Raw genomic sequence first — 15,963 nt, forward strand, 5'->3', positions numbered from 1 at the left:
GACATTTAGGACGGGTAGGCAATATATGGCTCAGGCAAACGCCCCCCCCCCCCCCACACACACACACACGCCAAAAAAATGAAACTGCACACTCCCTTTTTTGCTGAAAACCTGTGTCGTGTGTTGACACAATCTGCTCTGCTCCTGCTTTGCTTGCATTATTTCATCTGATTGCTATTCTCTTTCTTTCTTCTTTTTTTTTTTTTATTTTATTTCTCCAGGACATTTAACTTGATGTGGCTGTATTACTTTTTTGTTTTGTATACAGCCAGCTGGGGCAAAATTGTTTTCAACATTTATTTTTATTTATTTTTTTATGTAAACTCATAACGTGAGCACGGCTTCCTTCCACAAACACTCCTCCCAATGTCAACATGTCCTGGGGTCTATTTCACAAAGGTGGTTCAACAAATTCTGAGGCTAACCCTGAACTGTGAGTTGACCTACCCTGAGATAGGAAACGGTGACAGCTGATTTGAGCTAGTTTGATCAATGCAGAGTAGTTTCACCTGGAGTTAAGATCGTGCACCACCACTCCAGCTTCCCCATTTTTTTATTTTTATTTTTTTTACCTCTCGAACTGTAAATCTTACTGCGATCGTATAGCGAATTTGAACATGTCTGTAGGGGGAAAAAATGCTACTTGGGTTAACGCGTAAATTTAAATGTAGTCCTTTGCAATCACAATGATATTGAAGGGGAAACATGCTTGAATGGTAGCTCATTAATTTCTAATAATCCCAGAAAAAAAAATACAAAAATTAATCTGCAAATATGAGGGTGACAAATCACAAGTATGCAGGGGGTCGACTGGATTTTTTTTTTTTTAAATGTAATTTTGTTTTCACACTTTTTTTTTTTTTTTTTTAAAAAGGTTCTATTTGAGGTCCTTCTCTAACAGCTGCCACCAAATGGTGCTTTAAGGGGCGTGGTCTTGTATAGCCATGCGGTTAAACTGGATTTGGTCATACAACGTCTGCACAGGGACCAACGGTGTCGTCGAGTGTGGCTCTTTAGCACGCACACTCGCGTTCGCCAGCGCCATGTCGGAAATGTCCGCGTAGATCGTCGCCTCCTCGGACTTCACGCCTGTGTGAATGCAAACGGGAAGTAAATACAACAGGATGAAAGAGGTGAGTTATGATGTGTCATAGATAGCCAAAAATAACATTTAAGCTCGTATCTCACTGAGCGAGACAAACTATGTTGTTGAGTGTTGCTTTTTCGCAAGGCTTCAGTGTTGCAAAGATACTCGCAGAGATTCTGAAATGCACTCAAACTATTTTTCCTGTTACCATAAATTTTTTAACATGTTCATAATTTCTCCGCCATAAGGAAAAAAAAAAAAAAAAACGCGCACACCACACAATCTTAACATAGACCAAAAAATACAACAAAAGATTTTTATAGAAAAAAAAAATTGTGTGAGTGAATTTTTTCTAAAAAAAAATTCTAAAAAAAAATCACCAAAACCATTTCACACATGAAAAGAAGTCTCATTCCACAAAAAAATCTCATGCAACAAAAAAAAAACTATACACAAAACAGTCTAACGCACCCAAAAACTCCTCACATAAAAACCTCTCTCTCTCTCTCTCTCTCTCTCGTTTGTTTATGTGAGAGAGATTTTTGATTTTGTGAGAGTTTATGTGTGAGAGGTCAATGTTATTTTTGGCATGTTTGTCAAATTATATAGAGGCGTGTCTCACTTGTTCGCTGGCGCCGACGGCGACAAGCGACCACGGCAATGGCAGCCACCATTACGAACACACAGAAAGCTCCTGTTGCCACGCTCGCCACGACCACAGAGCTCAGCGTATCTAAAACAATAATGTCATCATCATGAATGACAACTCGGTGGAGGAAAAAAAAAAATGACAAAGAGCTTCATCACCTGTCACCGGCGTGCTTGAGGCCGTGTCGTTGGCGCACGTCACAGAGACGGAGGCAGACTTGGCACTCACGGCGTTGAAGATGGTGCATGTGGCATCAGTGGTGGCGGCCCACAGCGGCACGCTGACCCAATGCCATGCGCCGCTCTGGCTTCTGTTGCCCACACACCATTTGTACTCCACCGGCCCCCCGTTGCCGGAGTGACTGCAGTGCAGCAGAAAGCTGCACGAGTGATTGGCGGCGTGCCGTGTGACATTGACTCTCACCACAGGTTCCGCCGTTATGGGCTCTATAGAAAGGGCGTAAAGTTGAAACTGTGCACCGAAAGAACGGCTGAACTGGATTGAACACTCACTTCTCGTTTCTTTTTTATCCACTAGTGTTAATTTCGTCAACCAAACCGAAAGAAAAATCATTTCATCAACGCACACTTTTTTTACTGGACGAAAACTAGACTAGACTAAAACCCTCACTAATAAACAATAAATGGGACTAAATTGGTATTCATTTTTGTTAACTCATGAAGATGAGACGAAAATGTGCTTCACTTATAAACTGGACTAAAATCTGTAAATTCTTGTTACGCATTTGTGACTCAAGTTACACATTTGTAAATTCTCGTTACATTTGCGACTTTGGTTACGGTTACAAACTCTTTTTACACATTTGTGGATCGAAATACGCATTTGTAAATAATTTTGCTACAATAATGGCCCCATACTTATCCCATATGCGACTAAGTTAGTCACACGTTTGTTATGGATCTTGTGTGCGCCATAACAGATACCTTCATAGTGACGGGAACATAATTCACCCACGGACCCACGGAACGTTGGGACGATTGGAGACTTCAGGGTGGGAATGTTTTGTTGTGAACACTGAACTGTGTTGCCAGGTGTATGATAATTATTGTATTTGTACGATAATTTTACCCTCTGTACGATGTACGATCAATAATCCTGAAAAATGGCAAATGTACGATAATTTGACCATTTCGTATTATTGCCGGCAAAACTGAAACTGCCAGTTTTTTTACGAACCCTTGAAGGTATCTGTTCTCATGTGATATAATACCAGCCAATCGCGCTTTGCTGAGCATGAGAAACGAGTGACGTCCATGTATTGATTGGCTGAATGTTAAGTGCCCACCCCCAGGAGACACTCCCAAACAGGAAATCGTGCAAGACTCAAATAACTTATCCAGTAATATATACAAATCAGTGACGTTAACCCGCAACGAAGCCCTGAGTGCCTGTGAGCGCTTTTAAACACAAGAACGACAATATTTGACTGTCGAGAATCAGTTTATTTTGGTTATGATGGCTGTACGATAATTTCCATCAAAATACGATAATTTTGAGTCTGTTACGATAATCCTATATTTCCCACCTGGCAACGCTGGTTGTGACGTACCAAATGGAAGTAGTTTAGCCTGTTAGCTTCCCAGGGAGTAAGTGTTTTCTTGACCTTGAAAGAATCACATCAGGGCCACCAGTGTAGCGAACAGTGACGGGAGTCGGAGGCGGAGTGTTGAATCATGAAACCAACGGCTTAAACTTGCTCTCGCAAGATTAATTATCGCGATATTTGTGAGTTCACAAACTCCGGATAATAAGTCTTGTACCGAGCCCATCCGTGGCCGTGATTGGCTAAATCAAACATGTACAATGCTGCATCGTCCAATCAGCTCGAATTATTGTACAGAATGCCCCGCCTTTCCTGAGCAAATTACCGTGGAGCGGTACCATATGGATATTGCGCAGAACTCTCTTGAGTGAAGCGCAATAACAATCTGGCTACTGCCAGGTTACGAACGGCTGGCGCTTTCTCGACATCAGCTTTCAAGGTCAAGAAGACACGCTCACTCCCCAGGACGTTAACGGGCTAAACTACTTCCGTTCGGTACTTCACAAAAAAACATTCCCACCTGGAGCTTTCCCATCGTCCCAACGTTCCGTGGGTCAATTTATGTTCCCATCACTACACCTTATTATTTCACTCTGGCGGGTTTCACCCCCTTTTCTTTGTGGCATTACCGTGAACATGCAGTCTGACTTCCACCGTCTCTCGCTGGGTGTCGTTGACCGCCGACACGAAGCTGAAGACGCCCGAGTCTTCCAGAGTCACGGCCCTCAGAGTCAGACTGAAGTTACGGAGGTTGAGTTGCAGTCTGCCAGTGAAGCGGCTCGCTTCCACAATAACGCCTTCACCGTCCAAGGATGCCACTTTATTGCCTTGGTAGTTCCAACGTGCAAAGCTGACGTCTTCGCCCCGAAAACACGATGGAAGCTCCACCATGTCGCCAGCTTGTCGATGTAAGACATGTTGGCATCCCGACACTTCTGTAAAGAGGAACAGACAACAATACTGTAGTAGCAAACTACCGGAAAGCATATGAAGTTGTTTGCAAGGTACGTAAAACGCGCAGGTATCCTTTACTAACTCTTCCTCAGTAGTCTATGCGAGGTCCATGGAGTTTAGTTGTGTGTGTGAGAGGCCGAATAACCATTAACCACGATTCGATTCTCAAAGAGACAAAATACGGTATTGCCGCTTATATCCCGTAGTGAAGCCATTGACTGGTGTACAGGCTACCAAAAGACCATGATAAAAGCTTGCATCCCCATCTCATCTGGTACCGACGCCATAATCCATCCCACCTGACTGGAGACCGACTGATGTCTCACTCCAAGGTTTGCTCAGAAGTTGACAGTCCCGATAACAGGATAATGCATGCGCAGTCTCAAACCCCGATACATGGTTGCAGTCTTTCCAATGCAAGGCAAAGAGTTGACAACTTTAATTTTTCCATCACGGCCTGCTAAAGCCACATTCGGCTGCATTGTTGATCTGTGAAGATTTGGTAAGTTGTGCTCGCACGAAACCTGAGGTGTGAGTGTACTGTATCTTGTGGGGAAAAAAAGACAAGACATGCGTGTGTAACTTACTAAATTGCACTCACAAGATCCTGTGTCTCTGATAACTCCCACAAAGAGGAACAACGACAACTACTCTCTGGAAGCAAAGAGGAAGTGCAACACTATGGACTAGCTGACATAAGCAAACAAGGGTGAAGCCTCCACACCATTTTTGTTTAACTCGACGTGACTTTTTAGACCAGCGCAACCCATTTCAACTTCCACGAAGGCATCTTCTAAAACATACCTTGGAGGATCGCCAGCATGAGCCACGCACTGCCGTAGCACAGGAAGTAGCTCAGGCCACCAGCAACCATCGCACCGTTTCAACTTCAGCTGACTCCGCAACCCTGGCGTCAATACAACACGTGCTGTAGACAGTGAAGACCGAAAGGGGTGGAACTGCACTCTTTGGACACGTACTTATTATTAAGAGCAGGGCGGGACTTTGAGGGAACTAGCAAGTCAGGATCACTTTCTCTTAGACAACAGACACCTAGACATACACAGATTTACAGTCATACTGTAGTTAGCAAGCTAGAACAGATATAGATAAAGTAAATAGACTAATAAACAAACTGCTAGATACAGATACATAAAAGAGATAGACAGATTATATAGACCGACAATTGGATGGATACTGTCTAACTAGCTAGATGGTTAGCTAGACAGACCGCTCGATACAGGTAGACAGTTCAAGGAAGCAAATAAAAAGATGGGCAAACAGCGAGCTCAATACATACAGACAGCAAATACTCATGCATACAGATCTCAAAATTGACTTTTAGACTTTATTATAGGTATGTTGACCATATAAACACAATATGAAATGTTAATGTTCAAACATTAAACTTGACTTGACTTGACTTTAAAAAAAAGTTTCTTTAGGTTACTTTAGTGACTTACTCATGAAGTTAAACAGTCAACCAAGTGAAATGATGTGCTAATAAGTCATAGGCCACAGACCACGATGTCGTTTTCTGTCAAACATTACTGATTAGCATGCTCAGTGTGCCGCTGTCTCGGCTCCGCCCTTCTCTCCTCTGCCCTTGTCCCCGGTATCGCTCTTCTACTCGCATCTTCACTGAGTCCGTTCCTTCCTTGCCGGACGGCGGCGGCATTTTGGTTTTGGCGACCTTGTCGAAGAAGGCGAAGTCGGCCACGTAGCCTCCCGAGGTGGACAGCGAAATGACGGGGGGGAATTCGTAGCCCCAGAGGATCTCGTCGGGGAGGTATGATGTGCGCACCTGGCAGGTGGCCGACGTTGGCTCCACCGTGGCGTTCAGGATGACCAGCAGCTCGAAGTCCGCCGCCCAGCCTCCACCTAGTGAAGTAGATGCAGAAGAAGTGTCTTTGTGGCTCTCAAACTGGCGTTCCCTGGCTGAGACTCAGTGGTCACATGATAATCCTGCATCAGGGCCCGAAGTCACCTCGCATGTGTCTACCTTTGGCGGCCCAGGCTTGCAAGGGACTGCTGTCGTCGATGACGTGGTAGAAGGTCAACGGGATGATGAGGAAGGGGCTGTCGCTGGACGTGTCCACCTTGAAGGCAACGTTCCGCTGGTCCAGACGCACCGCCTCGCCTTCCTCACTGAGTGACGTCTGCAGCAGCTTCCCTGTCACCTGAACGCCAACCCGGTCAAGCTTTGAACTCTCAACGTGAATAGCACAAATATTTCAAAGAGTTTGATTTGCTATCGCGATGTGTTAGCATAGCAACTGCAAGTTAGCACACCGTCATACCCCCAAATGTGGAAATGGTGTTTGCATAAAGTCCATTGTGTGGGCTGATATTGAACTATATAGAAATATAGGGAATTATATTGGTGAAAAATGTGCTATATGTTCGTGAAAAATTGCACCACCAAGCAGTATTAAACACCAGGGAATGATGGTCAGTTGTATGTAAGGGAGTTGGCATGAAAAGCTCAAAAAGTTGAATGTCTTTCCCATTGAAAATGAATGGGGGAAATTTGATATTAAACTTTAAATTATGCAACTACTGTATACTGTATAAATGGAATGATAAAAATGAGATCATGCTTGGTGTGCCTATTCGGAGAAAACTGAAATTAGAAGGGTGAAAATTGAAGGTTGTATGTGGAAGTAGATAGACATCGAAAAAGTGAGAATAATAATAATAAAGAATCCAAAATACATATTTGGATGATAATTGTCAGCATTCACACAATTAACAATAAAATTGTACGATGCAGGTAAAATGTCAGCAAATATGTTCTTTGATAAAATCTAAATAAAATGTGCAGCCACCTCTGAAGTTATGATAAAATATGAATGAGAACAATGTGAATCCGAAATATAAAAATTTGTGTTGGAGCCATTATCTCTAAAGGGAGTTGGAATTAATGAGTCAATGAATTTTGTACAGAAGTTAAGATATAGTTAAGTTTAAATAAGCAAGTATGCAAGTTGCAACTTTGTGTTGAAGTTTTGACCATAGTGTGGTCATTTATGTTTAGTATGCCCCCACTGGCCAGGTATGGCTACTACATTTAGATGTGTGCACTTCCTGCTGGGTAAAGGCTTAAAAGCAAGATGGCTGCCTTAGCTCTGGTGGTGTGTGTGGGAGGGGAGACAAGCCAGGCAGGCCTCTCGGCTTGATAAGGTTTTTCAAGCATTATTATTAGTATTATTTGACCATTATTTGACATCCCGCAATATTTCAAGCCTAAGGATTAGTATTGTTCACATAACTCTTAAAACTAGTCAACATCCATAACCCGGTTCCTGACATCATCGCCTGACCAAACAATTGGTGAGTCAATGAATTGAAGCCCTGCTGAGACCTGCACTTGTCTTTCAATTAAGAAAACGTGAAACATTTGACAAATGGCACAAACAATGTGCAATTGTGGGGATCCTGAACTTCTTGGAATAAGAAAAAGAATACCCCACAAGGAGTGAATTTTTTTAATATGTTGGTGTTGGAATGGTGAGAATGGGTCGAAAAATGTTGAAGTAGAAGCACATCCAGTAAATATAAGTGTAGTTAAGTGTATACTTGAACTCACACCATAAAAAATTATACAAACATATTTTATATTTTTTTTGTCAATGTTTCCGCTTTAAAGATAAATGTGGCACTTGATCCCCGATGTACGCAATTGTAAAACAAATAGTGGAGAAAGGTGACAAATATTTGTAAATTTCTCCTCTATGTGAAGGTGTTTGATCACTAAAGCTCACAAATGGCGACGATTGACTGTACCTGACAGCCAAGCAGCAGGCTCTTGCGCATGTTGGCGACGCGGACCATGAGGCACGGCCGACCCTCGTGCGTAGACACGACGGCGTGCTGGCTAAACTTGACCGTCTCGCCGCGCTTCTTGGGGCGTGCCACCTGCAAGCACGGGAAGCGAGTGACGTCGAAGCGTTAGGTGAGAACGACGGCGTGCTTGCGGCTCACTTTGGCGAGGAAGGTGCCCGTGATGAAGATCTCCATCGCCATGGTAACGACCAGCTGGAAGATGAGCAACACGATGGCTGCGGGACACTCCTCCGTGATGACGCGGAAGCCGTATCCGATGGTGGTCTGTGACTCCAACGAGAAGAGGAAGGCGCCCGTCAGCGTCCGGACTTCCGTCACACACAGCGTGTGGTTGGTTGATGAGGTCAAGTCTGGACATTAAAGAAAAACTTTCACATACAGCAAATTCTGGATTTGTAACTGTGGGTGGAGGGTCATGCCTGGTTGGTATTGGATTTCACTTTGCTTCATCATTCCTTCCTTTGATCCTTCCTCCTATCGCCTAACAACTTCACGACGATGATGATGACATGTTAACTCGGCTGCAGAATGAGTAATATTGAGCTCTTAAAAAAAAAAAAAAAAAAAGGAAACTATCTTTCGCCGGGAACGTCTGTGAATGTAGCTGGGTTTGTGAAGCGGTCCAAGCTGTTGAACGGTTTTAATGCAGGGTAGGTCAGCCTCGACTTGGCCATGGAGTATGTTCGCCCAGGGATAACCGCTAAACGCAAAAAGACACTTGTCGAGAGACGTGCAGAGAGCCAAACCGAGACAATTGGGCCAGTGGTATGGACGTAGAGCAGGCTGCTGCTACGCACTCCCCGGCTGGGGTGGGCTAGCTATTGGTGTCATGACTAGGGTCATGCAAGGGTGATGCTTGGGCCATGCAAGGGTTATGCTTGGGTCATGACCGTGAGGTCATGTGTCTGTTTTGAACTGATGTAACGAGCATCTAGTTTCAACTGGTAAGACGCTATGTAATGTCAGGAGCTATGTGATGTCAAGAATCTTACATCTTTATCTGGTCAACAGCCAATCAGATAATTCCATGTCAGTGCTGTTTCCCACATGTCTAGCTACAGCCAATCAGATCGATTCGCTGTCTATATAAGCCTGACTGAGAAGCCTGTTTTTTTTGTCGGATTATTACCTCTGTTACATCTGGCCACCTGCTCCTCTGTTCCTCGATGCCTGCTCGTTGTTTCTGGTCTAGTCAATTTAGTTCCTCGTCTTTTGATATTATGCGAATAAAGTTTCAAACTCGTATTTTTGCCTGCGTTTTTGGGATCCAATCCCAGAACATAACAACCGCGATCTATAATACTAGCAATGTTCCAGATAAAGGACCCAGACCACAAAAAAGCAGTTGACGTCACCGGGGCATCTGAGCAATGCCAAAAGTGTCCAGATAGAGCCCATTAAGGACAACTAGCTGTAAATTGGTTTAATGAAGATTGTTGGAATCTATGTATGTTAAACAGCCACACAAAACAGTAAAAAAAAAAAAAAAAAAAAAAAAGTCAATGTTTTGCTGCAATTTTATAATTTACAGCTCCACAAGAAAGGAATAAAAAGGGATGAAACAAAAGATTTTAAAAAAAGATTAAACAATACAAAACGACAAGGAGAAGCGGCAGCCAGACGTGCCAGCGTACTCTCCCATCATCTGATTTTTTGTGCTGTACGGCACCTCATAAGATTTGTATTCACCTGCCAAGTCACCGTGCATGGCGGCCACCAGGTACCACAGCAATCCGAACAGAAACCAGGTGCCCGCGAAGGTGGAGCAGAACAAGAAGAACTTGTAGCGCCACTGCATGTCCAAGAAGGTCGTCCAGAGGTCGCGCAGGTAGAGCGCCTCACGCCCGCTCGCGTGCTCGATCAGCACGTTGCTGCGTCCATCTTTGGAGAGGACGCGGCGCCGCTGTCCTTCGCCCGCACCGCTCGCCGCCGGGCTCAGCAGCGGCACGGTGTGGGAGTGGCTTATCTGAGGGGAGGAGCCGTGCATGGCCAACGTCATGGCTGCTGCCGCCTGTGGAACATTTCATTGGCGTCAATTTAATGTTTGTGCATTTATTTTTGTATGTCTTTGTGTGTGTTGTGTGCATGTATGCGTGTTTGTGTAGGTGTGCATTTATGTGCATGTGTGTCTGTCTGTTTATGTTTGTGATTTTGTTTTTTGTGTGCATTTCTGTGTGTTTGTGTACTGTACATCTTTGTGTGTGAATTTGTGTGTCTGTGTGTGTGTGAGCGCCAGTGCATGCACAAGCCTACTTTGTCTTGTTGGATGTGACAAGACAAAAGGACGTGTTGAAAAAGACGGGAGGTTAGCGTGATAGCGTGTGTGGATATAAGGTGGGCGTGGACAAGAATGTGGCCACAGAAGTGAGAGTCAAATTGGACCATGGCTCACATTAAAACATCGACTGAGTAGTCAGTTCAGCAGCTTACTAAGCCGTGCGTGTAAGATGCAACAGGAGCATGTGTGATGTCATAACTTTGATTTTATTTCACCTTTAGTTAACCAGGAATGTCCCACTGAGATTAAAAACCTCTTTTCCACGGGTGTACTGGCCAAGATGCGACAAAGTTACAGTTCCAATAAAATCAAAATGAAGCTGCAGTTTCAAGACAGTTTAATCACAATTTAAAGACATAAAAAAATTAAAAAAACTTCGACAAAACAGATACAAGTTACTGTCTGAAATGCTCTCAATCCAGTTTTAAAGTCGTTCAAGCAGATAAATTCTGTTCATTTCCGGTCCTTTTGCAGCAAGTTCCATGTAGAAGGAGCGGACAAGACAAAAGCCTTTAACTCAAACTCAGTGCGGGCTGGACGAAAAAGACGTATTTTCGAGAGGGGAATTAAAAATAAATTAAATAATGTGATTGCACAATTGTGCACCCCCACCCCGCTCCCTTCTTCTTCTTTTTTTTTTTTTTACTTTGGCTGGTAGCTGTGTTCAGAATTAACCAAGAATAGTTAAACTTATGTTAAGTGGAAGTCAGCAAACACTATTAAAAATGGCTCTGATTAACGCCAAATTAACTTTCAGATGTTTTAGTAGGCTTTTCCTGAATTTTTTGGACTGACATCAAAGGTATCATTTGGGAGAAGGGTCCAAGAGAATTTCTAACCCTGCCTTCACGTGCTATGGGAAAGATGGACGTTACCACTCGGAAATTCCGAATGACGACCAAGTTCTGTTCGTGTGATTTTGTTGTTATAGCAAAATTGTGAATGCTACGTAATTGTGTAGATTCTAAAACAGCCTGTTGTGCTATGACGTTAACGCCATTAACGCCCATATAAGTGTTAATATTTCTTCTTGCCATTCACAAATCCTTGCGCGCTCTCCACCATGTTGAAACTTGAAAAGTTCACTCAACTCGCAAACTCGGGTATCCAAATCAATTCCCAGTTCTCCACTAGAAAATACGACATGAGGGGGCGTTCACGTGCAATTTTCTACTCGACGTGGTATTTACCATAATTACGATACCCCATAAAGGCAGCATAAGGCCCACAGCAACACCAAAAGAACTACAGGATTTTCTGGCAAGTGCTGGCAGTTTAGTACAAGGGACAACAATCTCCTGTCTTCTTCAGGGTGGAAGGAATTATAAATAACAGTCACTGTTAGCACAAAAACCGAAATTCAGACAGGGATGTGTAGATTTTATTGTATTTTTTTAAGAGCCAGTGCACACAGGGAGTGACTTCTGCCCCATTTTTTGTACAGGACCACACAATCAAATATAACGCAAAATTACGTACCTTGGCATGACAAGCGTCCACATTTCACGAATTCATCGTGTGGTGTCCGGCGGTGCTGGCCGTGCTGGTGGTACTGGTCTCAGCGGCTCCCAGTGCAGCTGTAGCCGCCGCCCCCACCTCCTCCTTGACAAACCCACTACAAGTCACATTTTTCATTCATTCATTCAACCTCCACCCCCATTACCCCCCCCCCCCCCCACCCCATGCTGACTGAGGCCGCCTTTGTGTATGTCATGTTGTCTTTTGATGTGATATTTAATATATTTGTTGAACTGTGCTCCAAATTTTTGTGCATGTGTTGTTTTGCTTCATTTTCCGAACCAGGCATACAGTGACTACAACTTTGAAATCTTCTACAATTACATTATCTTCTATAATAATCTTTATTTAAGCATGTTCATGTGCACTGAAAATTCACTGTTGGTAGGCTTATAACAAAATTCGAGTTAGCATAACTTAAAGTTAGCTTGATAACTGGACAAGTTCATCGTACAGGAAACCTGAACCAGGGAGGGCCAGACCCAGGCCGATTGTGGTGTAACAAATGTCAATATCCTGTTCCCTCCATGCTTTTTTTTTTATGCGTAATTTATATAATATATGCTTTTATTTTGGTTCACTTCCGGCAGTCCAGGAAGTGCTAGCCACTATAGGTGGTATTACACCTAACAGAAAGACGCTCAAAAAAAAAAAAAAAAAGGGGGGGGGGGGGGGTAAAAGGCTGCGTGATTGAACGTGTTGCTAACTGAAATGCGAATTTACGTCAAGGGCACCTAGCTGGAATGGGGACAAGGTATTTGTGTTGAAAAACTTGTGCGGATATTGACCGTTTGCTCTTTAACTTTCTATAGAAAAACAAAACCCATTATATTAGAAAAAGTGTGCTGATGAATGACTATGAACACGGTGGTCTTAATGTTTTGGATTTCACCACTTTGAACAATACGTTCAAAATTAATTGGGCAAAACATTTTCTGAAAAATCCTGTCTCCATTTGGAATTTTATTCCTCATTACATATTTTCTAGGTTTGGTGGATTAAGTTTTATTTTAAGCTGTGACTATAATATAGATAAACTCCCGCTTAAGCTTTCCATGTTTCACAAACAAGTTCTGTTGGCATGGTCCCTTATATATAAGCATAACTTCTCACCCCGAATGTTGCAAGTGGCACCATAAGGGGTCGCTGTTGCTCATTAATTAAATTAAGGTTAAATGAGAGCAGGTGTGCGTGTGCGGTTAAAAACGCCAGATTGAGTGGAGCACCAGAGTGATTGTTGGGCTCGCACGTAGGTGCTTATGAAGAGAGACTGTTGGTGAGTGATTTTTTAAGATTAATTGTTTGTTTGTTTGTTTTGAATGTGACGTTTTAATTGTTGTACAACAGGACTATATAAGGCCATGCCGACGTAGGTGTTATCCGAGTGCGTGTACAGGTGTGTGTGGTTACGACGCACAGGTATAACCTTTTTATTGTTTAATATGTTGAATGTCTATTTTAAACATGTTTTGAAATCTGTACATGACTGTAATTTTGTTTGTTTTACAGTTATTCTGCACTGCACCTGCTGTCCTTTTTAGCTTGATTATATGCCAACTATTTTATTTGTATTGTATTGTTATTCTCAGGTCACTTCCCTCAGGAATACTGATGCCCGGTGGGCCACGCATATCCTTTGTAGTGTTGAGTGCCATATCAGGTGTTGTTTGCAGTGCTGTGTTTTGATATTACATTTGTTTTTATTGGAGTGCCGTGAAGATTTGACAGTTTTGTTTGCCACATGTATTTTTGTGACCTATGTGGCTCACTGTCCATGTTAAAGCCGCTCAGTATGTAAATGAAGGGAAAACGTTTTTACATGTTGCTAAATAAATGACATGACTATCTGATCTGACTCCGGGCTCATTATATGAAACACGGCACTACAACACATAAATATCTGATTTGGAATAACAGAAATATATTGTATAAAAATAAATCTTTGTTTTTCTGTGATTGGGTTGAGAAACAGATTATTTTTGTGAGACAACTGTTTTATGACAATGGACAACTTGTGTCCTCTGCTGAATTTTTAGGTACTTACAAGTTTCCAGCTACACCTAAAGAGTATGCTATACTTTTTGATGCTATTCCAACGGGCGTAATGTGATTTAAAGATGTTCAATCAAATATACTATCTGTTTCTCTCCCCAATCCTATGGAAACATACATTGGGAAAATCTGTCTGACATACTATAAGAATAGTAATAGAAATATCCGTGCGTTATTCCAAAGAGTCTGTATCCGGTCCTCTTGTGATTTATTATTGGAACTCTTTTTGTAAATGATGTTGACTGGAAAAAAGTGTGGACAATCCCGAACAAATATTTTGGAACAAATATGGTAAAAGAAGTTTCATATAAAATCATTCACAAATGTTATCCTGCAAAGCAGTACATAAAAAAATTCAAGAGGGACATTGATGCGAACTGTTCTCTCTGTGGAAGTCATCCTGAGACCGTCCAGCACCTTTTCTGGATCTGTTTATATTCTACAACCTTTTTGGAAGGACTTTTTTGGATTTATTACTTCACGGTTACATAAGGATTTTAGTTTAAAATGGGAGAGTATTTTATTTTAGAAAACAAAGGATGCATATTTTATAATAAATTTGTTAATCATCTTAGCTAAATTCTGTCTCCACAAATGCAGCAACCAAAACCCTAATTTTAAACACTTCTATAATGATACTTTATCTTATATAAAATTTGATTAGTAGCTCACTGAACAAAAAGACTTTAAAAACAATCAGTATTTGTAGTACTTATAAAGTTTTTGAATGTATGTGAACTCCGTATATACCCCCTGTCACATGTTTAACATTGTATACAACGTTCTTTTTGTATACTTGAACTGTTAATTAAAAAAAAAAAAAAAAGTATTTGTGTTAATTTGTTTGCTGCCCCCTCATATAATATGACGCTTCCAGGACTGACATTAGCTACAATGGAAATGAACATGTCCGAGCATTTCAGTGAGTGTTTTAGGAGCAATGCAAGCGCGATATCTTCTCGATCGAGGCAAAAGTGTCTAGAAAGTATGCAGTGGATACGTCACTAAGAAACAGAACACTTAAATATATAGATACAAGTTTGATTTATTTGAAGACTGGAGTAGTGTTGAGTGAGAAACAGGCGATAAACTCCATGCCAATCATTTTGATTTTGTAGAAATGAGAGAAGGTTAAAATCAGTGTTTTCTTTTCTTTTTTTCTTTTTTTTAAGACGAGGCAACGAGGAAACCATCGTCTTCACAAATGCAAAACCGTGAAAACACTGCCATCTTCAGGCCAGAAAATGTAATTGCGTCACTGCTGCTCATTTGAGTTATCCATCGATTGTAGAACACATAAGATAACTAATCCTCACATCAAATTTACAAATTTCTCCCGTCAGACGAAGCGCTTGTGGAAGCTATATTTAAAAAACAAAACCAAACAAAACTGATGCAGTCGGACATGGATTAGCAATGGCACACAGGTAAGTCACAGCTGGACAACAAATTTCTGCAGGGCATATCCAACCAATTCTTCAAGTCTGACACGCAGCCCTTTTGGTACTCTCAGATTCATTGAACTGGCCCAGTCAGGGCAATGATATTCGGGTAGCCTAACAAAGACGTGACCACTGTTAATGTACAGCCGTGTCAAATATTGTGTAATACTGTGCATTCTGTATGGGTGTAATATTCCTTTTTAATATTCACGATTATGTTTTTTTTCTCTCCTTATGTTCATTCTTGTTCAGTGTGGAGGTTTCACCTTTTTATAACAGGAATGCCTTTACATGATTTTTTTTTTTTTTTTTTTTTAACTTGTCACCTATTCATCTCCCCTTTATTTTTCATTTATCATTTATTTATCCCTGAAGTGTCAGATTATGTGGATGTCCTGTGAATAAAATTTGTTTTTAACCTTGAATTGCAATCTGTTTTCTTTTTCCAGTAATTTCAGTTTACATTAACTACAATAAAACTGAAATTAAGGGCCATTGATCACAATAAAGCCTAAAATAAAGGCTATTAATTAAAATTATGTCTAACTTTAAGGCTATTAGTGTACAGTAAAA

At 41.8% G+C, this 15,963-nt stretch overlaps 2 protein-coding genes and 1 long non-coding RNA gene across 3 annotated transcripts; 1 reads left to right on the top strand and 2 right to left on the bottom strand.

Annotated features, from left to right (window-relative positions):
* Positions 1-113: 113 nt before the first annotated feature.
* Positions 114-5,408, bottom strand: LOC144003561 (uncharacterized). The gene is made up of 5 exons (XM_077499954.1): positions 5,059-5,408; positions 3,930-4,235; positions 1,895-2,182; positions 1,710-1,820; positions 114-1,089 (listed from the first exon to the last, which is right to left on the bottom strand). The coding sequence occupies exons 1-5, from the start codon at positions 5,126-5,128 to the stop codon at positions 920-922; spliced, it is 945 nt and encodes a 314-aa protein (XP_077356080.1). The 5' UTR covers positions 5,129-5,408; the 3' UTR covers positions 114-919.
* Positions 5,409-5,582: 174 nt separating this feature from the next.
* LOC144003560 (ATP-sensitive inward rectifier potassium channel 10-like) lies at positions 5,583-11,962 on the bottom strand. The gene is made up of 6 exons (XM_077499953.1): positions 11,858-11,962; positions 9,790-10,111; positions 8,239-8,450; positions 8,041-8,172; positions 6,257-6,434; positions 5,583-6,135 (listed from the first exon to the last, which is right to left on the bottom strand). The coding sequence occupies exons 2-6, from the start codon at positions 10,097-10,099 to the stop codon at positions 5,795-5,797; spliced, it is 1,173 nt and encodes a 390-aa protein (XP_077356079.1). The 5' UTR covers positions 10,100-10,111; positions 11,858-11,962; the 3' UTR covers positions 5,583-5,794.
* A 1,113-nt stretch (positions 11,963-13,075) lies between these two features.
* LOC144002987 (uncharacterized) lies at positions 13,076-13,524 on the top strand. The gene is made up of 3 exons (XR_013278859.1): positions 13,076-13,172; positions 13,244-13,315; positions 13,406-13,524. It is a non-coding gene; the product is annotated as an uncharacterized LOC144002987 (long non-coding RNA).
* Positions 13,525-15,963: the final 2,439 nt, after the last annotated feature.

The sequence above is a fragment of the Festucalex cinctus genome, chromosome 16 (genome assembly GCF_051991245.1).
Source record: "Festucalex cinctus isolate MCC-2025b chromosome 16, RoL_Fcin_1.0, whole genome shotgun sequence".
In the NCBI taxonomy this organism is placed as follows: domain Eukaryota; kingdom Metazoa; phylum Chordata; class Actinopteri; order Syngnathiformes; family Syngnathidae; genus Festucalex; species Festucalex cinctus.

Bases quoted from the DNA above. Each gene is read 5' to 3' on its own strand.
- LOC144003561 (XM_077499954.1), bottom strand. From the start codon at position 5,128: ATGGTTGCTGGTGGCCTGAGCTACTTCCTGTGCTACGGCAGTGCGTGG. The intron at 2,183-3,929 runs GTAATGCCACAA...CCCTTTCTATAG, and splicing joins AGTCAGACTGCATGTTCACG to AGCCCATAACGGCGGAACCT. The intron at 1,090-1,709 runs GTGAGACACGCC...GCATTCACACAG, and splicing joins CCGTCGGCGCCAGCGAACAA to GCGTGAAGTCCGAGGAGGCG.
- LOC144003560 (XM_077499953.1), bottom strand. From the start codon at position 10,099: ATGACGTTGGCCATGCACGGCTCCTCCCCTCAGATAAGCCACTCCCAC. The intron at 8,451-9,789 runs GTGAATACAAAT...TTTAATGTCCAG, and splicing joins CATGCACGGTGACTTGGCAG to ACTTGACCTCATCAACCAAC. The intron at 8,173-8,238 runs GTGAGCCGCAAG...CCGTGCTTGCAG, and splicing joins CGGGCACCTTCCTCGCCAAA to GTGGCACGCCCCAAGAAGCG.